The 23,797-nt window shown below is 32.6% G+C and overlaps 3 protein-coding genes and 1 pseudogene across 3 annotated transcripts in view; all 4 read left to right on the top strand.

Moving 5' to 3' along the window:
* The first annotated feature begins 165 nt into the window (after positions 1-165).
* LOC149497147 (phenolic glucoside malonyltransferase 1 pseudogene) lies at positions 166-1,729 on the top strand (annotated as a pseudogene).
* A 13,421-nt stretch (positions 1,730-15,150) lies between these two features.
* On the top strand, positions 15,151-16,652 carry LOC105644199 (phenolic glucoside malonyltransferase 1). The gene has a single exon (XM_012229473.4). The coding sequence runs from the start codon at positions 15,151-15,153 to the stop codon at positions 16,546-16,548; it is 1,398 nt and encodes a 465-aa protein (XP_012084863.1). The 3' UTR covers positions 16,549-16,652.
* Positions 16,653-21,607: 4,955 nt separating this feature from the next.
* LOC105644169 (transcription factor TCP13) lies at positions 21,608-23,664 on the top strand. The gene is made up of 2 exons (XM_037636325.2): positions 21,608-22,016; positions 22,555-23,664. Exon 2 carries the CDS (start codon positions 22,576-22,578, stop codon positions 23,662-23,664), a length of 1,089 nt encoding a protein of 362 aa, XP_037492253.1. The 5' UTR covers positions 21,608-22,016; positions 22,555-22,575.
* Positions 23,665-23,670: 6 nt separating this feature from the next.
* The window catches only part of LOC149497146 (uncharacterized), a 4,440-nt gene continuing 4,313 nt past the window's right edge, over positions 23,671-23,797 (top strand). Inside the window, exon 1 of the mRNA XM_089720691.1 lies at positions 23,671-23,778. The gene's annotated coding sequence lies outside the window, so the exon portion shown is untranslated. The remainder of the gene's footprint in view (positions 23,779-23,797) is intronic.

The following is a 23,797-nucleotide window of genomic DNA, read 5'->3' as shown; positions in this document are numbered from 1 at the left end:
TATCAACTCATGGTCAATTAGGTTTGCGGCGTCGGCGTCGTCATTATTATTATTATTATTATTATTATTATTATTATTTTATTCGACAGTTTCTCGATTAATTACAGCTCTATCTAAAACTAAAAAGACAAAAAATTAAAAAATTAAAAAATTACGCCTAACACTTTTGGAACTTTGTTTTATTTATAGAGCTTCATTTTCCAAACTCTCTTGAGCTCTTGTTATGGCATCGTCACTGTCAACAAAAATTCTAGAGAACTGCCAAATTCCACCGGCCTCCGATTTACCGGAATCAGCCACTGAATTCTCTCTCCCTCTCACCTTTCTTGACTTATTTTGGTTAAGATTCCCACCAGTTGAACGTCTCTTTTTCTACCAACTTACCGATTCAACTCCTTCTTTCTTCAACTCAGTTATCTTACCTAAACTCAAACTCTCCTTCTCTCTCACTCTCGTCCACTATCTGCCCTTCGCTGGCCACCTCACATGGCCATCAAACTCTCCTAAGCCCATCATCCTTTACACTCCAAACGATGGCGTTCCATTCACAGTCGCCGAATCAGATGCGGACATGGATTATCTTTCCAGTGATGACATCCGAGTTGCCACTGAGTTACATCCATATGTGCCGGAGTTACCGATATCTGAAACTAGATCATCTATTATTGCTTTTCAAATCACTTTATTTCCAAATAAAGGGTTTAGCATCGGTTACTCCATTAACCATGCAGTTCTTGACGGTCAAAGTGTAACCATGTTTATGAAAGCTTGGGCTTACATTTCTAAACACGGTGAAAGATCTTTATTACCTGAATTATCTCCATTTTATGAACGAAATGGTTTACAAGACCCAAAAGACCTCGAATCGCTGTTCTTGTCTCAGTGGAATTGCATAACTGAGTCCCTGTCAAGAGACAATCCTCGAAGTTTGAAAGTATTGCCCCATGTAGTTGAAGTGACTAACAAGGTTCGATCTACGTTTAAGTTGAGCAATGAAGACTTAAACAAAATGAAGAAGAAGATTTTGTCTCAATTGGAGGACCCAATTGATCATTTATCAGATTTTGTGATTACATGTGCTTATGTAATAGTTTGCATGGTAAAAGCAAGAGGAGGAGATGAAAATAGAACCGTTTGGTTCTTGTATTCTGTGGATTGCCGAAAACGTTTAAATCCTCCACTTCCAAGAAATTATTTTGGCAATTGTATTGCTGTTCATGAAGTGATTGCAGTAGCGAGAGATTTCATGGAAGAAAATGGATTATGGATTACTGCGAAGAGAATTAGTGAAAGTATAAAGGCAATAGAGACAAATGGAGTTCTTGAAGGAGCAGAAGAGAAGCTATCAGTTTTCAAGAGTATGAATGATGGAGTACAAATGATTAGTGTTGCTGGATCAACCCGGTTTGGGGTTTACGGGTGTGATTTTGGGTGGGGAAAGCCCAAAAAGGTGGAAATAATTTCGATAGATAGGACTGGAGCAATTTCTTTCAAAGAGAGTAAAGATGGAAATGGAGTTGAGATTGGACTGGCTTTGAATAGAAATGAAATGGAAATTTTTGCTCCTTTGTTTGTTAATGGTCTTAAAGATCTTTCTGAAGCTTTAGTTGTTGTTTAGTCATGTAACCTTAAAAAACATGTAATGTTATGATCTTTCTGAAGCTTTAGTTGTTGTTTAGTCATGTAACCTTAAAAAACATGTAATGTTATGATTAATTACATTATAAAATTCTTGACCAACGATCAAAAGTATTGTATTTTCCAAATTATTTAGGTTGATAATAACCCATAGAAATAATGCTTTATAAAGTAAAACGAGTATATGACATTTGACTAATTGTTTTGATAGAAAACAATTATAGAAAATGAAATAGAAAGGCAAGTCAGTGGTACCTAGGAATTATAGTATGGGCACTCATTTTAGATCTTCCTCCAGTGATTGGAGATTGGCTTATCCATTACTTCTGTGGTGGAGCTTGCTGGAAAAAAAAAACAAAAAGAACAAGTCACTGCCAAACAATTCGAAGCCAATTTGGTTATGTTCCTCCTTTTCCTTTGATGGGACTAACTAAGCGGTCTCCATCACGTGGAATACAAATTTAATTTAATAGCCAAAAAATATATCTTATCAAGCAAGCAAGAAATATTTTCGCTCTCTGATTCAAAAGAAATTAAACCGAACTTTTCCGTTCTAATAAAAAAATTATAAAAAAAATAGTAGTCTATTTCATCCTAACTCTTGCCAAACTCAACTTTTCCATAAAAAAATTAATTTGCTAAAAAAATATAATTTTACAAAAATATTATAAAAAATTGAAGTATCCTTTTTGGGTAACGATAAAAACTTTTCAAAAAAAAAAACATAATTTTAATGATAAAATATTATTATACAATTTAAAATACTTTATTTTTTATAAAAATTTAATTTTTCCACCGTTTGAGAAACGAAAATAGTATTGTTTTCCTTTTATGGGACTAACTAAAAAACTAGTTTTGTTGTCCGTCTTAACTTGTAGGAAATTCAACTTTCCCATTAAAAAATATTTTTCGAAAAAAAAAATATAATTCTATGAATGGATTATAAGCAGGTTAGGCTATAAACAAGACTTTTTTTAGCAGGTTAGCAAACCAGCTTATCCATCATTCCTGTGATGTTTGCCCAAATGCAGTGGAGTCAGTCCTACATGTTTTAAGAGATTGCAGGCTTGCCAAATCGAATATGGGATCTTAATTTTTCATGTCTTTATCTTTTGGATTTAGGGGACTGGTTGAATTTGATTCTGCAGAAGCAATCGACATCTCCCAATGGTTGTAACTGGAATGTCTTGTTTATGGTGCCTTTGGAAAATGAGAAATGATAGAATTTTTAATGGTGGAGCTAATATTGTGTTCGAGAAAGCTTTGGGGTAACTCTTCACTTGAGGTAATTCTAAAATTTTAGCATATTTCATACAAAAAAGTGTATTTCATTAAGTACTTTTTCGACGGAAAGACCTTATGGAGAGATAGAAGCACTGTAAAAAATAATATGAAATACAGACAGATTTAGTTTTGTAGGTATTTAACTACTAATTAACGACAGAATTAAAATGAATTGGTTAAATAGATAAAAAAAAATAGAGCAATTTAATTTGAAGACGTTTTATTTATTTTTTAAACATAGAGGAATTTAAGTATTAATTTGAATATAAATCACGGACTCACTTATATTTTACAATAACATTAACCTTTGACCTCTAACCTCTAATCAATTGAAAATATATATATGAAGCAAGCATCTTTTTCAAAGAAAGTGCTAAGTGAAATTGCTCAAATTTGGTAATACATGTAGCATTAGAAAAGTTAAGTTGTGACGTAAAATTCAAAAAGGCTTTACAAATTTGTGATCATGGTGTATTAATTATTTAATTTTTTTGTTTTAATTTTCCATGATAGAAATTAATTTGTGAATAAATGTAAAAATATAAATGTCAAGGTATAATAATCAATAACATAGTAAAAAATAATAATCATTTGACTAAATAAATGATTAAAAAAACAATTAGTACAATAAAAACTTCTCCACTAAATGAAATAGGCATTTCAAAATCATAATTTTTTATTTGACTATATAAATAAATAAAATTAAATAGAATATTTTATTTTATAATATTATTATCATTTTTTTTCTGAAAATTGATTTAATATCACAATTACTATTTACAAAATTTTTAACTATATTTGTTAAATTAAGCAAATTTCAAATTATTTATCTACAAATCAATTTTATAAACATTAAAAAAGATTGTAGTAAAAGGTGAGATATAAAATTTAAATTGAAATATTAAAAAATATTTATTAAATTATTTTTGCATTGCTAGTCTAAAAGTAATTGAAGCTAAACCAATTGCATTTACTTCATGCACGTTGACGTGGCTTCATGCGAGGAAGGCTTAAGATACAACATACATGTCTTTAAGGCCATTATTAAACAAAGATTCAAACATCTCCATCTCATACATGTTCAAAACTAAACCATTCTCCATCTCATACATGTTCAACATATAAAATATTGATCGGATATGTGATTATCATAACTTTTAAAATAATAATTTTCACATTTTTTTAATTATCCAATAAGTATTTGATTGATCTAAATTTAAAAGTTGGAAAGTAAAATTTTACGAGCTGAAGTGTTCAATTAATACAATTATATAAATAAAGTATTCAATAAATCAAAATAAAAATTAAAAGCGCTACCAAATTTTTTCATGTGAAGTTTATACGAGATGCATAGAATGATTTCAACAATCCATTATATGCAATATCATTTTTTGAAATGAAATAATTTAAAATTATAAGTTAAAAGGATTAGGAAATCTCGCATAACAATCATGTTTTATAATTAAAAAAGTTTGATAAGCTCCAATTATTTGTTATAATATTGTGTATATGGCATAAATTTGCCTCTAAATTTTATTATTTCAATTTTGTGGCACTCTCAATTTTTATTTTGATACATCAAACATTAATTTATTATAAAATTATACTTATTAAATACTTTAATTTATAAAATTCGATCAATTAAGTAACTATCAACAGTTAAAAATCTAAAATTTTTTATTATAAAAGTTATACTTACAACACATCAAATCAATATTTTACATATAAAATCAAAAATAACAATTATTATTTTTACTATTGAAAGTGTGCAATTTTACCGAAATTTATAAATTTAATTATATAATAGGTCATCTACAAAATTTAGTAAAGCTATAAAATTCAAGGGTAAATTTATGTATTGGCGGTTATATTTTGATACCATATTATGGATTGTAGAGAAAAAGTGTTTATAATGAGATCTAAAGAAAAGTGTATAAATTGGTTGAACTATGGAAGCATGGTTTTTAAATGGTTTGTTGATTCTTGTTTATGGCAAACACTAAATCAATGAGGGTCAAATTCACATCCTAGTACACTACAAAAAACAATGCGGTTTTGCGATCGATTTTTACGACCAACATAAATAGGTCGCAATATTGTGATGATTTGCGACCGATTGCGATGAATTTTAAAGTAACAGAGATTAAATATTTCTCGACGGATTTGCGACCACTCTGCAATAATATTAGCGACTTTATTGTGACCGATTGCCTATCCGTCGCTAATTCTAGCTCTAATAAATTTTGCGACTCAATTGAGACGAATTTGCTACCACATTTGCGATGGATTTGCAACCTTTTTTCTATCCATCGCTAAATTGCGCATTGCAGTTTTGCACCAAATTTAGTATCTGGTTTGCAACCGATTCGTGATAGTTTTGCGACTGATTTTTTGCTATCGACTTTTTTAGTCGCAAGTCGGTCGCAATTTGTTTGGCTAAATTGCGCGCTGCAGTTCTGCACCAAACTTAGTATCTGGTTTGCAACGAATTAATGACGGATTTGCGCCGACTTCTTTGGTTGCAAGTCGGTCACAATTTGTTTGATTACAAAATGGCAACGCATGATTAAAAATTGCGTTGCGATCGATTTTTAAATGAATTGTCGGTCACAAAAAATTAGGGCTTTATAATCCCTTGGTCCCCTTGGGCGCAATTGCAGCGCGCCGCTTCTCCTCTTTTCTCTCTGTGTCCAGCACGTCTCCCAAATGCAACATCGGTCGCCGGAGAAGCCACATCAGTCGCCGGGTTAGGTAGGTGCTCTTACCCTTTCATTTTATCTGCATTTTTGTTTTTATATATGTTGCAAAATAATTTTTATTTTATTTTATTTGATTTTGATTTTGTTTTTTGTTTTTTGTAAATTGTTTTTATTTTTTGTGAATGTTGGTGAATTTTTTGTTGTAATTTTGAATGGATATAGGATTGTTGGAAAATTTGAAGTTTTTAAGTTTTGTTCTTTCTGTATTTGCTTTTTTTATAGAATTTTTGTTTGTTGTAATTTTGTATGAATGGATAATATTTTTTGTTGTAAAATTGTATTAATGAATGGATAATAGAAAAATGACCTTAAGTCTAAATTGTAAAAATTAATGCACAATTATTAGAAATAATTGTAACTTGTAAAAAAAAAAATTAATGAGTGTAATTATACTAATCAAATTTTATAGTAATCAAATTAATAAGTGTATTGAAATTTATTTTTTTGAAATTACTTTATATGTAATTAATTACTATATATAAATAATATTGGATTTTTCAAAAAAAAAATATGAAAAGGGACTTAGGAGACCTAAAGATTGGATCCTTAACCTTTTTTTCATTAAATGAAACATTGAATTATGATATGTTAATTTCATTGTCCCTAACAATCAATACAGCACCATTATATTTGCATCTTATTTTGGAAGGAAACCTCTGTCAATTTTATCACATAATTTTCAACAAAAAAGTTTATATTTCAACCAAAAGTATGTTTTTTTTTTTATGTGATGTGTAAAACCAAACTGGGCCATTACAACCAAAAATATGTTTTTTTTATTTGATTCCTATTAAAATTTTAACTCAAACTTTCTCAGGTCTAATGACCATCTTGACACCACTAAACTACAAGTCGTTTGCTAATTTGTTATTATCTTTGACACAGGACTTGGGGAGAAATTTTGGTAAATACAGTATCATTCTATTTTGGTAAACACACGCAAGCATTGTCTCACTAATCACACCTTGATCGTTTTTATTGAGTGGAAATTACATGAATGATACGTTTGAGTTGGAGGCCTAGTAGTGGTCATTTTGAATTTGAAAATACATTGGGATTATATATAAGTGTTTATGTGAGTGTGTTTTGATTTGAGATTTGATTATGTTATGCCGAAAGTACTGCCGAAATTTTTTTAAAAACTGAAAAATGAGAAATAGTACACTTACTAATATTATAGTAAGTTTATATATATGTAGTTAACCTTAGTTAGAAATAATCTTAGTAAGTTTAAATATATATAGTTACCCTTATACATATTTATACATATTTACCTCATGTTCTACAATTCATATAATTGTATATATACATATATATAGGTTCTGTTATCTGTAGTACAGATGGCTAGAGGCAGGGCGGTTGGCTCAGACGCATCCGGCAGTGGTTCGCGTGGAAGTTATGGCCAAGGACGCAGTACAAGTGGACGAGGATGATGCTTCTTAGACTGTCGTTAATTTTTTCATATTTTATATAGTACATTACATTTACAATTCTTTCTTAGATTGTTATTGTTTCTGATGATGCTTGTGATATGTATATATATGTTAATTTTTGACAGTGGAAATAATTATGGTTTTTTAATATTATTAAATTATTATTTTGTGCCCGTAATTATATTTTGCGATCAACTAGCGACCGAACTGCAATCAAATTGTAACTGTTAAATTTAAATTTGTGACAGATCACCAACCAATTAATTTCAGAATCTACGATCGATTTGCGACCACATTTGATAATTGCGACCGACACTTTTTGCGATCGATTAGTCGGTTGCTAATTTGTGACCTGTGACCGATTAGTCGGTCGCTAATTTGCGACCGCTTAGACAATTGGTCGCAAAATTATTTGCAATGAGCATTTTTGTGACTGATTAATTTCTGTCGCAAATCGGTCGCTACATCCATTTAGCGACCGATTTCTTATATTTTGAATTTACTAATTTTTTTGTAGTGGTATAAAGGAGAAGAAGAGTCAAATACACAGCAAGTGTTAATGATCACAGCAGTAATAAGGTGTCTTTGTGTGATCAAGTTCGTATATCAGGACCTGTTGTGGAAAATATGGAGCAATAAGGTGTTTTTGGAGAGATAAGGTTGGTTAAATATTTTCCTATTCCTCTGCTAAATAAATTTGGTTGTTGGAGTCTTTGCTTAACTTGCTCTTTGACTTAGTTGGTAGTATTTATAGCCACTATATCTGGCTTTGATACATTGATTTAGTTGCTTCCGTTTTTTAGAGTGATCTGATAGACTTGGCACTTCTATATAAGAGGAATGATGTACATGATTTGTTTTTTAAGTGAAATAAAGTTCAAAACCTTAACAACTACTGTTCTTCATTTCTTATTGTTCATAAATTCATTTTTCTGTCTTGGTATCAGAGCCTAATCCAGGCTATCAAATGGCTCTTACAGCTTCCTCATCTCTTTCTCTCAATGTTGGCAATTTTGTTACTCTCAAATTAACCCAAACCAATTACCTACTTTGGCGTGAGCAAGTTCTAGCTCTTGCTGAAAGTCAAGAACTTTTGAATCATCTAACTGAAGAACCTCCAATTAATCCAGCTGGTTCTGACAAAGCCACAGATCAAGCTCTCCAAACCTTTGCAACTTGGCAAAAGGTAGATCGTTTGCTTCGAGGGTGGATAATTGGTACTCTCTCCGAAGAATCTCTTGGGCTTGTCATCGGACTCGACACGGCATATGCTATGAAAGATTCGTATGCTTAAGAATCTCAAGAGAGGGAGTTTACTCTTCGACAACAATTGACATATCTTCGCAAAGATGATAATGTCAGCATAAGCAATCATATTCGACAATTCAAGAACATTTGTGACAGTTTGGCTGCCATTGGCCGCCCAATTTCAGAAAAAGAAAAAATCTATAGTCTTTTAACAAGTCTAGGTTCGCAATATGAGACCTTTACAACCACAATGTTGAAACCTCCCAGACCCTCTTATACTGAGTTAATTTCGCAGTATCAAAACCATGATCAGAGGCAGAATTGGTTTGCAAACTCTGCAAATTCCTCCTTAACAGTTCATACGCCTCATCTGGCATTTTATTCGCAACAGAAGAAGGCTTCACAGTTCGATGGATCTAACACGATATATGATTCTAAGAATTCTCGATCATCTTTTTCTTCTGCAGGTCGTGGATTTCAAGCACAAAATCAAACAAATTTTTCCGGCCAACCACAGCGACCTGCTCCACCAGGAAAAAGACGCATGACTACGGCAGAACGTGAGCTTTACCAAAATGAAATCTGTCAGATTTGCAATAAAAAGGGACATATCGCAAAAATATGTTGGTGGTTTCCTTCCTCTTCCTCAAGCATTAGCAACACTCACATTAGATAATACTGTAACTGATCACGATTGGACGTCTGACACCGGTGCTACAAATCATATGACTGTAAATGAAGGTATAGTTTCAAATTTACATAATTATGCAGGATGTGATTCGGTTATAATAGGTGATGGTTCTTCTATTCCTATAGTTGGTATTGGTAATGCTGCAATTTGTAAAAATAATCATGTGCTACCATTATCTGAGGTTTTGTATGTTCCTCACTTAAAAAAAAATTTGCTCTCAGTAAGTAAATTAACCTCACAATTTCCTATAAATTGTGAATTTACTAATAATTCTTTTATTGTGAAAGAGCGGCAGACAGGTGCATTAATCATGCAGAGACCAAAGAAGGGTGATTTGTATACAATTTCCAGCAATCCCGAGGCTAATTTTTCATTTCGGTTCAAGTCGTGTAGTGCTGATGTTTGTCACCAACGTCTTGGGCATCCACAAGTTTCTGCTTTACATAATTTGCATAATAAAGGACTTATTACTGTTAATGGTCCATTGAAAATAAATCGAGTGTGTGATAGTTGTCAACTGGGGAAACTCAGTAAATTTCCTTTTCAAAATAGTGTTAATTCTACTACTGCTCCTTTTGAAAAAATTCATTTTGACTTATGGGGTCCAGCTCCTGTGTTATCTATTGAAAAATTTAAATATTATGCTTGTCTTGTCGATGATTACACTAAATATGTTTGGTTAATTCCATTGCGTGCGAAGTCTAACTTTTATTCGGCGTTTATTGCTTTTGAGAACTATGTGGAACGACAATATAATGCTGTTATAAAAATATTTCAATCAGATGGAGGAGGTGAATTTGTTAATTCTGCATTGGCTGCTCATTTTCTTAAAACTGGTATAATTCACCATATTTCATGTCCATACACACCAGAACAAACTGGTACAGTTGAACGGAGACATCGTATAATCCGACAATTAGGAATGTCTATGTTGTTTCACTGTCGTGCTCCATTATCTTTTTGGCTTGATGCTTTTACTACTGCTGTTTTTTTGATTAATCGATTACCATCGTCATCAATTTCTTTTGATTCGCCATTTTTTAAGCTCCATAAGAAACATCTGGATTACTCTATATTACGGGTTTTTGGATGTAAATGTTTTCCTTATACTTGGGACACCAGAAAAAATAAATTTGATCCAAAGTCTGTTCTTTGTGTTTTTTTAGGTTACAGTGATAAATATAAGGGTTACAGGTGCTATGATGTTAAAAATCGCAAATATATTATCTCCAGGCATGTGGTGTTTGATGAGGAGTGCTTTCCCTGCAAATCCATCACTACTGATGGTATATCTAACCATGCAACACAAGTGATTGATTCATGGCTACCTTCGTCTGTTGATGAGCCACCACCTATAGAGCAAAGTTCCCCAGAGCCATTATCCCTAATTCCAGTTCCATATCCATTAATTGAGACACCATCCACTGTGGGTCCTACTGTTACGGTATCTGCGTCTGAAACTGACCAATCTTCTCCCTTGATAAATCCAACCTCACCTTTGCCATCCCCAGTTTCTGATTTTAATCCCAATTCATCGACTGATGTTCCCTCATCTCCACAAGCGACCCCTGCTGCTTCGATTGACTCTCCACAACAAATACCTTTGTCAGATGCGTTGCCTTCGACTTCACAATCACCTGCTCCTGCTTCGTCTTTGCCAATGTCACATACTGTTTTGTCTAATCCAGTGGCAGAGGAGGTGTCTGATGCAGATTCTATTGTTCAAATTGCCCCAAGGCATTCCATGACCACTCGGTCTCAGTCTGGAATCGTTAAACCCAATCCCAGATACGCACTTGTGACTACAATGGATCCCTCGATCCCTAAAGAACAGCGTACAGTTCGGCAAGCTTTGGCGCACTCTGGTTGGAAACAAGCTATGGAGGACGAATTGACTGCTCTTCACAATAATGAAACCTGTACTTTGGTTCCTAGGCAACCAGGGATGAATGTAATAGGTTCCAAATGGGTGTTTAAGGCCAAGCTCAAGTCTGATGGTTCACTTGATCGATTGAAGGCTCAGTTAGTTGCGAAGGGGTATCATCAAGTTGACGGGCAAGATTTCACAGAGACATTTTCACCAGTTGTGAAACCAGGTACTATTCGTCTAGTTCTTTCAATTGCTCTGGTTCGACAATGGCAGGTACGCCAACTTGATGTGAAAAATGTGTTTTTACACGGACATATATCTGAGGATCTGTATATGGCTCAACCACCAGTTATGCTTGATTCTCAATATCCATCATATGTGTGTAAACTTCAAAGAGCTTTATACGGTTTGAAACAAGCTCCGCGCGCTTGGTTTGACAGGTTGAATGGGTTTTTAGTGTCGTTTGGCTTTGTCTGTAGCTTAGCCGACCCATCTCTGTTTGTTTTTAATTCATCTCAAGGAACACTTGCACTGTTAATTTATGCTGATGATATGCTTTTAACTGGTTCTTAAACGTCTTTAATTGATGAGTTTGTTGAATTGTTGTGTCGGGAATTTGCCATGAAAGACCTAGGACGTTTGCATCATTTTTTAGGAATTGAGGTTACGCAAACAGCAGATGGTCTAATCCTAAATCAAATGCATTATGCTTTGACGTTACTTGAGCGGTTCGGAATGCTTGATAGTAAACCTATGGCTACACCTTTGGAACTTAAACCGCCTATTGAAAAGGCTGCTGCTTCTGTTGATTCTCATTTGTATCGTAGTATAGTTGGTGCTCTTCAGTATTTGACATTAACACACCCTGATATTGCTTTCAGTGTGAATTTTGTTTCTCAGTTTATGCAGGATCCAACAGTGGTGCACATGAAATTTGTTCATCGAATTCTAAGGTATGTTAAAGGGACTTTATCTTTTGGATTACATTTAACTTCCAATTCTTCCTTGATCTTGCAGGGGTTTGCTGATGTGGATTGGGCTGGTTGTCCAGTCACTAGGCGTTCCACAACCGGTTACTGCACGTTCCTTGGAAAAAATTTAATTTCTTGGTGTGCTAAGAAGCAACACACTGTCTCGCGTTCGAGTACCAAAGCTGAGTATAGAGCAATGGCTCATACTGCTGCAGAGCTCACCTGGCTTACATATATACTCCAAGCTTTTTCGGTTTCTATGAAAGTACCTCCTACTCTTTATTGTGATAACATAAGTGCTCTTTATCTTACTATCAATCCCTTATTCCATGCCCGAAGTAAGCATATTGAATTAGACTATCACTTTGTTAGAAAGCGAGTTGCGCAAGGTCTTCTGGTAACCAAATATATTCCTACAACTCAACAGGTTGCTGACATCTTCACCAAACCAATACACAAGTCTGCCTTGTCTATTTTTTGCAGCAAACTTTGCCTCCGACCCCGACCAAGTTTGAGGGGGGATGTTAATGATCACAGCAGTAATAAGGTGTCTTTGTGCGATCAAGTTCGTATATCAGGACCTGTTGTGGAAAATATGGAGCAATAAGGTGTTCTTGGAGAGATAAGGTTGGTTAAATATTTTCCTATTCCTCTGCTAAATAAATTTGGTTGTTGGAGTCTTTGCTTAACTTGCTCTTTGACTTAGTTGGTAGTATTTACAGCCACTATATCTGGCTTTGATATATTGATTTAGTTGCTTCCGTTTTTTAGAGGGATCTGATAGACTTGGCACTTCTATATAAGAGGAATGTTGTACATGATTTGTTTTTTAAGTGAAATAAAGTTCAAAACCTTAACAGCTACTGTTCTTCATTTCTTATTGTTCATAAATTCATTTTTCTGTCTGCAAGGACAGTTCTGGGCAAAAGTACAAAGATCAATCAGACCACAGTTTTTACCATGACACCGTTCTTCTAATTTAATTAAATTTTAATTATCTTCTTATTTTGTGTTATGGACTCTAATTCAATTTCCATCTTGTTTTATTGGTTAACATCTAATTTCTACAAATCAGAAGTTAATCAGCTAATAATATAAAATTGAATTCAGAACAAAATACAAAATTGAAGCCAAACCAGTTGCATTTATTTTATCAACATGGCTTCATGAAAAGAATGTTTAAGATAGAATTTTTATATTTAGAGAGTCACATAAAGTTATAAATAACATTTGTGAATCTGTACCGTGTAAATACGGATTAGTTGGAATTGGAATAACAGATAATTAAAATAAAAAAAATAAATAAAGAATCAAATATCTCCATCTCATACATGTTCAAAACTAAACCAATTTCAATTCCACCACTCCCATTTTTAGAAGTTTCTGGATGTATTAATAATCAATCATTCTCAACTGAAAAAGGTAAGTGTTATTGTTGCTAAATGTTTATTACTATAAAGACAAAAAAGACCTAGGGGATTCGGTTCTTTTCCAACTTTTAAATATGAAATAGCTTTTCTAATTGGAGAAATAAAACATTCAAGAAATTTTAAACCATCTTATACACATAAATTTAAAACATGACATGCACATCTAATATGAAAAAATTTTCTACCAATATTTGATTCACAAATTGATTTAGTGTTGGCAGAAGCATTATCAAAGGAAATTGAAAAAAATTTTTTTGTCAATTTATATTCATTTAAAATTGAAACAATTATTCTATAAAATATTATTTGCAGTATGTTTATTATCAAAAATATGAAATGCAGTAATTCTTTTTTAAATTTTCCAATCATCATCAATCCAATAACATGTAATACCCATATAAGAATGCATTTATCAATGATCACTTCAAATATCACAACAAATTGAAACGCGAATTTTTATTTTAGAAAATAAAAGTTCTAACTCTTTTTTTTCTTTTATAAAGAAATAATAATTCGTTTTATAGCATTTCTTGGCACTCTTTTAACAGAAGGATTAAAACTTTTTGACAATATTGATTAAAACCTACTTTTTCACCAAAACTAAAAGATAAATATTCCATAAAAATCATTTTAGCTAATTCTTTTTTTTTTTTTGTTATTTTTCAGAATATTGAAGTAAAGAAAGGTTAAAAGATGTGTACCCGAAAATTTATGTTTAAGACTGATCAACTCCTATTTTTATTGAATGTTTTGCCTCCAAATGCTTCCAAAATGATCCATAACCACCCGGTTATTTATATTTATAAGATGTTTCACAATAATTGCAAATTACATCGAATATTTTATCACCTTTAAATTACATTGAATAATTGCAAATTACATCGAAACTTTGTCTTACTCTTCGAAAAATTTGTAGGGAGTGAAATCGAAGATGTTATTTATAAAGATAAATAAATATTATGTTTCTCCAATCTTTTCCTTGCCTTTAGCGGAATTTGAGTTTTATCTACTTGTCATTATAAGAAAATAATATGTAACTTGGAAAATTGAATAAAAAAATTAGATAGATAATTAGATATTGGAATTTGAAGAAATTAATTCACAATAATTTGGACAAATAATTGGAGATTGGATTTTGAAGAAATTATTTTGCAATATTTTGGACAATAATTTAAGAATGAAAATTAGAGAGATTGTAGAGTAGAGAATAATATAGAGTACAGATTATTTTGTGTGAGGGGATTGTAAATAGAATGAGGTATTTACAATAAATCCAAAAAATCATTTTTCCACAAATACACTTGAAACTTACCGTTTTGTAGCCGTTTATAGTTGTTATGAGGGGTAATTTGGAGATTCTACAAAACTATTTGAAAAAAAAAAAAAGCTGCTAGAACCGGTGGAACCACAGGTTCCTGTCGTTTAATATAAAATTCAAAATTTGCTTGGAACCTGCGGTTCGAACCATCTATTCCGGACGGTTTCGATCTGTTTTGAGAACCGCCGGTTCACGATTTCAAAAATAGTGGAACCAAAACTGAACCGTAGGCTATCAATTCTAGTTGCAGTTCGAATCGATTCTAATTCCCACTTGTTCCGATTTCAGTTTCCACGGGTTAATAACCGACGGTTTCCGATCAAGATCTGGGGTGTATGTCTAAGATAACGTGGTTTCTACGTTATAGAAAATTATTATTTTATTATTATTATTTATTAATTTATGCATTTAATATTGACTGAGCGTTCATTGGTATGCGTATCACAATTTAAAATGAAGGAATCAATAAGAACTGGTTTCCATTCAGAAGTTTTGATATTGCACATCAATGGGATCACCCAATAGCTCATCATTGAAAATTTTGTATGTCTGCCAAGTGGCTCCGGCCACTGACCTACCCCCGTCAACTACCACCAGATTAACTCTCCCTCTCACATTTTTTGATGCAAGATTTTTCAGATTTCCTCCAGCTGAGCGCGTTTACTTCTACAAACTCGCTGAGTCACCTCTATTCTTCCAATCGGAAATCCTTCCAACCATCAAACTCTCACTCTCACAGACTCTCCTCCATTTTCTTCCTCTCGCTGGCCATCTCACATGGCCGTCGGATTCCTCTAAACCTGTGATTGTTTACACTCCAAATGATGTCGTTTTACTCACAGTTTCCGAGTCTTCGGCCGACTTCGACCGTTTGACAAGCAATGAAATCCTTGAAGTTGCTGAACCAAGACAGTACATTCCTGAGTTAATAATATCAGAAACAATGGCGTCAATAATTGCTTTGCAAATTACATTATTTTCCAATAGAGGTTTTTCCATTGGCATTGCCATGAACCACTCAGTAGTTGATGGAAAAACTGCTTCCATGTTTCTCAAAGCATGGGCTCATATATGCAAAACCAAAAGTATAAGTTTATTGCCGGAGTTAACTCCATCTTTCGACCGCTCCGCAATTAAAGACCCAAATGAGCTTGAGCAATTCTATCTGAATCAGTGGAAAAATATTGATTCAGAATCCAACAGGCGAAGCGTGAAATTGTTGCCCCATCTTCTAGGAGTTTCACCAAACTTATCTCGAGCCACATTTAATTTGACTCGTGAAAGAATCGAGAAACTCAGAGAAATTGTATTTAGTTACCACAAGAACCAGGTTACCGAATCAAAGCCCACTAAAAATCTTCATTTATCTACAGTTGTCGTTATATGTGCTTATTTGTCAGTCTGTGCAGTAAAAGCTAGAGGCGGAGACACTAACAGAAAGGTTTACATTCTAGTACCAGTGGATTGTAGGAGCAGATTAAATCCTCCAATTCCATCAAATTATTTTGGTAATTGTCTATATGTTCTTAACACAGTTGCAGAAGCAAGAATTTTCATGGAGGAAAATGGAGTGGCTATTATAGCAGAGAAGCTAAGTGACTCAATACAAGGGCTGGAGACAGGGAAAGCGCTTTTTAAAGAAGAAAAGGAAAGGCATGGGAGGATGAGAGGCGAAGGAGCAGCTGTGCAAAAGGTCGGGATAACTGGATCACCTCTGTTTAAGTATTATGAAGAGGATTTTGGATGGGGAAGACCTGAGAAGGTGGAGATTGTGTCTATAGATAGAGTTAATGGTGTTTCTTTGATGGACAGTAGAGATGGAAATGGAGGAGTTGAGATTGGGATGGTTTTGCCCAGGCTTGAAATGGAGTCTTTTGCCTCACTTTTTCTTCAACGCCTTAATTAATGATATTTCTCTATTATGAAATTTCATTTTTCATATGTACTAATTTTGTATATTTATTTGTAGTTTTTAGTTTTTAATATAATAAGATTGATTGCATCACAGTCACAAATTAATTTTTGAGTACCATTCATCTCTCTAATTCAATAATAAAGTTTCTTTATTCAAATAATTTATAAATTCTTTTATTTAATTTATCCTATTATGTATAATTTTAAAGCTTTTACTACTAATTCACAATATATAATTTCTTTATCTATAAATAAACTGTAATTCTTCTGCGAATAATTTCTCTTATAATATTAAAATCATGAATTGGTCTGAACAAAGTATGTACTAAGCATATACTGGTTTGGATCCAAATTTTCTTCCAGTTCTCTCCTTCCAATCGAGCATAGATAAACGACGGAGCCGTTTCTGATTCCTGGTCCGAAATCCATGGCTTCGGCTTGGCGGAAAATCCTCCTGAATTTGTAAGTGTGGTGGACACTGAAATCCCATAAAACAACAGCAAAAGGGTCTATTTTAATAAGCCCAAAGATGTTAATGCACTCAGACTATTTGTGTTTTTTGGGCTTTCCATGGCCCACTGGAGGCCTTTGCACTATGAAGGCTAATTTGCATGCAAGTAAAGAGGTGAATATACGGTTTCCAATTAATGTATTTGACTGTAATAGAAAGATTAAATAATAATTAAACCATTTAAAAATCAGGAACTTACTGAAATTTTCTTGAATTTTCCCATGATATACATTTGGTACTCCCTGTATCCCGAAATATAAGTCGTTTTTGGATGATTATTTTGTTCCAAAATATAAATCGTTTTGAATATTTTAAAAAGTAATAAATAATGTTTTTTCAATATTACGCTTATTTAGATTAGATATAATAAATATTTTCACAAGTAATTATTGATTTTGAGATAAATGATAATTTAATCAAATTACTTTTGAATTTGTTATAATCTAGGAGAATTACTTGTTTATGTAATCTTTGCGTAAAATCCTTAAACGAATTACATTTGAGAAGAGATGAAGTATATTACAATCTTAAATTAGTAACATTATAAGAAAAATGCTGACATTTAAATTCTTTTATTAGTTCAAAAGTGTTTGGCTTCTTTAAAAAATTAAGGAGGTGTACGAAATTCTCAAGCTATATTGATAAAATTAATCGCCCAAAGGATATTTATAAATCCATTAGCAATTTAGGCTTTATTTTAGTTTTTTTTTTTTTTTTTTAAATCAATACAACATATTCGATTATACTCAGAAGTTTAGTGTTGCGATAAAAAAGCATTTAATTTAAAAAATTAAATTTCCAAATCGTTTAATTTCAAAAGTTGCAATAATTTTATAGGTTTTCCTAATTTTGCTTTTTACGTTGTAGTCGGAATTTCTTAAAAGAAAAGAATGATATAGAAGGAGTAGCATGCTTGGGAAAGTGAGATGCGTTTACGGAACATATTGCTAGCTTTTGACTACTTTTCAGCACTAGAAACACTCACATTTCTTGAGTTTGATAAGCTTTTTTTTCCTCTGATTTCCCAACTAATACATCAATATCAGATAAATTTCGTTACAGAATTTATGATTTTTTTTTTCTTTTCTTTAAGTACTTTTTCACAATCGATTTCCTAAAATGAGAACTCAAGAATACTTTACTATTTGAGTTGGATATTACAAGTCTACTTTAATATACAATATCGATAAAATAATTGAAAAACAAAGAAAATATCTTATTTGTGATAGAAAAATGAAGTCCATCTTTAGTGCTTTCAGGTGTAACAATTATCTCAAACTCAAATTAAATTTTTGCAACCTCTCCTTTCTTTCAAAGATTTTAATTAAATTCAAAAAACTAGAAATTCAATCCATTCTTCCTCTATTCAATTTAAATGTGGACATACAGAAATGTTCATTTTTACCTTTCTTTTACATGGCTTTTTCTTTTTCTCCTTCTCCTATTTTGGGATTGCTGCTTCTTCTGTCATGCAGGTACAGTTGTGTCGATTGTTAGGCCATGAAAAAGGAAAAAGGAAACCCTAGAACCAAGAAAAGAAGAGATAGGGGAAAATATATTTTGTACAGTGATCAGAAAGAGACAGTGAAGATCGATGCAGGCAGTGAGTAATGCTTAAGATGGCAGAGAAAGTGAAACCCAAATCACAAATGTCACGAAATTAATAGACAAACAGAAATATTTTTACCAACATCTCGTTTTTCTCTACGTCTCTTTTGCTTAGGAGTTATGACTCTCCCTGCATAATTAATTAATTAACACGTACTGAGGCTGTAAAGAATGATAGTATTTGCCTGAAATATCTTATCCTATTTATCAACTTCACCAACAATTTTAGACACATAAAAAGTTGTATTTGATAATGGGGGGAAATGAATAGTTACTATGGTGAAATTCTTAACACTTGTTCAGCTTGTACATCAAAATATGTAACGCAGTTATATATTCCCCATGGTTTTTTTTTTTAAAAAAATTTTCCAACGAGTATATTCATACTCTTTTAGTATGAGACTAATTTTATTTCGAGGCTGCTTTTATATTGTAAAAATAATACAAAAAAACTCAAATGTGTCTTATTACTTGAATCACTTTTCATGGATTAAAATTTTATATGTGTATGGCTATGGTATATCAAATTCAGACTTAACAAGAAAAAAAAATTAAATCAATTAAAATTTTCAGTTTGGTTTAGATAATAGTATTAATATCTAATTCTTCCAAAAAAAAACCTTAATATAATTTCTAATATATAGTATTAATATCTAATTCTTCCCAAAAAAAAATCAAATGAATTAAATTTTTCGCCATCTAACTATTCTGTGGTCTGGCCAGGAGATATATATATGCAGGTGAAGATGTTTAATAATTAGTTTATAGATTAATTTTTTTTTTTATCAGCAAAAAGAAGAATTAATTTTATTAATGGTGAATGAAGAAAAAGTTAGCTAATCAAATTCTAACAGGTCCCTTTCCGCTGGCACACAGATTGGATAGCCAAGTAAATTAATTAATTAGGTAAAAATCTGAAGCTAACACTAGTGTGTGGAATCTGGGGACCATTACAATTTGGCAATAATAATAATAATGATAATAATTAATGGTGGTAACAGTCAATCAGAACTGTATTAGAAACCTTTCTACTGTTCTTCTTGATATGTCCACCACTGCTTGTTTATGTACAAAGACAGAAAGATATAACAAAACCCTTAAAACTGTTCTCATCTGTCTCTTTCGTCCTGTAATTTCTAAACAAAGCAATCAAGAACCCTTCTCTTTCTCCTGTCAACGACACTAAATAGTAAATAGTCTGGTAGTTGAAGAACCACATAACTTCAAAACAAAATGGCTATTTGATAACATCAGATCAATCTCACCAGTGTTATCTTCAAAAGCTTGTGTATATATCGACTCTTTTAGGGTTTCTTGTATTGCTTCTTTTTTTTTTTTTTTTTTTAATTCTTTCTTTCTTTCTTTCTTTCTTACTTTCTCCTTTTCCTGGAAAAGGATAAGCAAGTAGTTAAATCTAACTATATTTTCATTTGAAGAAGGATTAAGACAAAAAAGCTGAAACATTTTTGGAGTCCAATAGCTGGAAAAGCAAAAACGTTAATCTTTTTCAATTTAATTATATTCATTATTTCCTCTATCTACTCCCTTTTGATGGCTTTGAAAAACTGTTCTTTTATTTATTGAATTTTAGGGTTATGGGCTGCAAATTTTTTCTGCTTCTACCAAATTAGCAATCTGTACTAAGAGACCTAAATGGCATATTAATTACTCATCCCATAATGTGAGAAACGAGCAAACATGCAATTTTCTATGCAAGATTTAAAAAATTTAGAAGGAAGAATTTTCTTAATTGTTTCTTCATTATCTTGAATAAATTTTACTAATTTTGCAATGTTCCTGACCTAATTAATTAGATAAACCCACAATTTTATTTTGCTTCCTTTTGAAAAATTTCAATTCATGGGCTAATATGTATATATTACTAATTACATCTTTTTCTTGCCCTGACAATTAGCCTAGTCATTTCCTTGTCTTGCAGAGAATTTTATCAGCAATAGCAACAAGTAAACTAAAATATAAGCAAGCAAGTCACAGACGGATTCTGATCAAGATTTCAGAACAATTGTCACCGTCAGTGGCGGCCACAACAAGAGTCAAATTATTCAGCTATGTAGGGTTCCATCGCCTCCCCAAGGACTGAATTCCCTATCATTGAAACGAAGGTAGGTAATACATATATATAGAGAGAGACCAATTCTAATTAATAAACGCTTATAAATGTTTCAAAGAAGAAGAAGAAGAAGAAATAAAATTGCATACATTTTCTTGTTTCTTTCCTCCATAAAACGGATGGCTTACGTTGCTTTGTCAGCTGTTAGGTTTGAATACTTCAACTTGCTCCATGCATATCTCTCTGCAGCAAAAGTTTTCTGCGGTCCTGTTTCTTTGATAATAAGTTTATAGGCTGGTCCCTCCCCTCCAAATAGGTTTTCTTACAGTATGACAATATTCTTACAGTTTGTATGTACACCACAACTTTTAGAGCCCAAGAATTGATAAATTGCATTAATTACTGCATATATTTCACGATAGTCTGTCTTGATTAATTTCTAAACAGTTGGTGATTATGATTAACCAAAAGTCAAGAGCCTTGAAATGTTAAGCAAGCATAATTAGCATATTAATTAGTTTCAATTCTAATTAACTGAGCATGCATTCTTCAACAAAGATGACAAGGATTGATCAGAATTTTACAAAACCTTTTTCGTAGTTGTCGATAAAGCATGACTCACCGCTTTTCAAAATGTAAAGAATGGTCCCCAATTTAATCTTTTAGTTAATTATGTAAATTTTTTTCTTTTTTTTCTCTAAAACTGATGATGTTTTTTTTTTTTTTTTTTTTTTTTTTTTTTTTTTTTTTTTTTTTTAAACAAGAAGGTGTAATCCTGAGAGTGTAAAAGTTTTTTGCTATTCCGACAATATATGCATTCCGTGTTCTCACTTTAAAGGGAATTGAAATGACTTACTATTTCAACCAAGACCCTTGATCAGGTTTTTAAACTACAGCTAAGTATTGAAACTTGCTATCTTGACAAAGGAAAATTAGCCCTAACAAATATTCATTGAGACAATGATTGTTCAACATGCGTGATAAAGGAAATGATAAGACATTGACTAGCACATTTATTTGACCAATGGCGAACCACACCACGTGGCATAACAGCTGCCATTGCTTTGCCTTTACGTCTTCCTCCTTGGAGCATGGTCGGTTGAATTCCGGCATCTTCCTTTCTCAAATGCTTCAACTTCACCAATAAGTTTATTCTCTGCAATTAAAGCAAACTTGTAGGCAGCAGCTATAGCTTGGTTGAAGTTCACAAGGGGGTGCTAAGTAAAGTAGTGCAAAGGTTGACAGATCTATCTATTCCTTTCTATACACTGTAAGTCCATTTTAATCTTAAATCCTATATGCTTAACCTAGCTATAATCAAGTAAAAATTTCCCCTTCTTTGGAAAGCTTTTCTTCCTTCATTTATATCAATTCAAGTTTTCAATTTTTCCCATGTATATTAAAGCTACAACTGTGTTTGTCCTCTTCAAATTTGATAAGGGTTCTTGAGGACTATCAATCTATTCAGCTTCAATCCATAAAATACTACTAAATTCTAACCTGTCTTGTTGAATTCCTTTCTAATTATGGAAAGATCTCTCCTTTTCTTGATTTACATATCTTCTCTTTCAATATGGGGAATTGGGATTTGAATAGATTTTTTTTTTCTTTTTCTGATCGGCAAATAATCAAGAAATACTTCAGTTAATATTGAATAGATCTAGCTAGTGCTAATAACAACATACATGACAGATTAATTGCTCGCTCTTTATTTTCATGTTTCCATGGATATGAAATAGATAATCATGATTTCTTGGATGATCATGAAAGTTTACACTATAATTTTACTAGTTGAGTTACCTTTGCAGCAATGATGAGAGCCATAAGAGATGATTAGTAGTTCAAAAGAAGTGGATTCTCCATCAGAAAAGGAGGGAGATCATGCAAGTAGTTATCATGATCATGGAAAGAGTAGTACAAAGGCTTCTTCGTCTAGCTCAGCAACACCATGGTTAAGATTGAAAGATCCAAGAATTGTTCGGGTTTCGCGTGCTTTTGGAGGAAAAGATAGGCATAGTAAAGTTTGCACTATAAGGGGATTGAGAGACAGAAGAGTTAGGCTTTCAGTTCCAACAGCCATCCAATTGTATGATCTTCAAGATAGGCTTGGACTTAATCAACCTAGTAAAGTTGTTGATTGGTTACTAAATGCAGCTAAGCATGAAATTGATGAACTCCCTCCACTTCCAATTCCACCAGTCAATTTTGCCCTAAACCATCAAGCAATGTTAAGTAGTAGTGAAATTGGAGCTTCTCAATCCAACAAATTGAATAGCAGCATCAGTTGGGAAGAAAATCAAGGAGTTGTATTAAGTTCTACTAGACCCAATTTTTGGACAACCGATGCACATTTGAAGAATAAATCAAAACATGTTGCTACAAGTGAGAAAGAAAATTGGACGACAAGAAGAAATGAAGAGGATAATAAACAAAAAAGCAATGAAGTTGCGGCATCAAGTAGTTTCTTTCCTAGAACTACTCATTCTTCTTCGCCGGCGGGTTTGATAAACAATGCAATCCCATATACTTCTTTTTTTCAATTAGAACATCCAAGTTTTCCTTTATCTCATATGGGAAGCCATGGATTTGTAAGTCAAACAGATTATCATCATGATCTGCACAACCTAAATTCTATTCCATTACCATCCACTTTATCTTTATCATCTGGGTCTCAAATTTTCCCTTATTTCCCTTCACATGCTACAACTGAAATAGATCATCCGAAACAAATAAACCACTTTCAGATGTTGACTCCAAGCGCCCAAACCCTATTCCCAAATTCTCTTACTCCAACTCCATTCTCTTTAAATCAATCTGCTAGACCTTTCCATTTCAGTGTAACAAACCCTAGACTTTTCCATTCCCATAATAGTGGAAGTCAACCTGATAAGGACCAGGATCAATTTCCTTCTAAATGACATCAACGGCATATATATACATACATGTCTATATATACACAAGGAGCACAAAAGTAAGGAAACAATGCAAAGCCTCAACTTGTTATTATCCTGGCCCTGGGGAGACCAAAAAAGGTAGTATAATTATTTCAAC

The sequence above is a fragment of the Jatropha curcas genome, chromosome 4 (genome assembly GCF_041381405.1).
Source record: "Jatropha curcas cultivar XTBG-Jc1 chromosome 4, XTBG_Jcur_1.0, whole genome shotgun sequence".
In the NCBI taxonomy this organism is placed as follows: Eukaryota; Viridiplantae; Streptophyta; class Magnoliopsida; order Malpighiales; family Euphorbiaceae; genus Jatropha; species Jatropha curcas.
This window is presented reverse-complemented; position numbering and strand designations above follow the sequence as displayed.

Coding starts and splice junctions, on each gene's coding strand:
- LOC105644199 (XM_012229473.4), top strand. CDS start 15,151: ATGGGATCACCCAATAGCTCATCATTGAAAATTTTGTATGTCTGCCAA.
- LOC105644169 (XM_037636325.2), top strand. CDS start 22,576: ATGATTAGTAGTTCAAAAGAAGTGGATTCTCCATCAGAAAAGGAGGGA.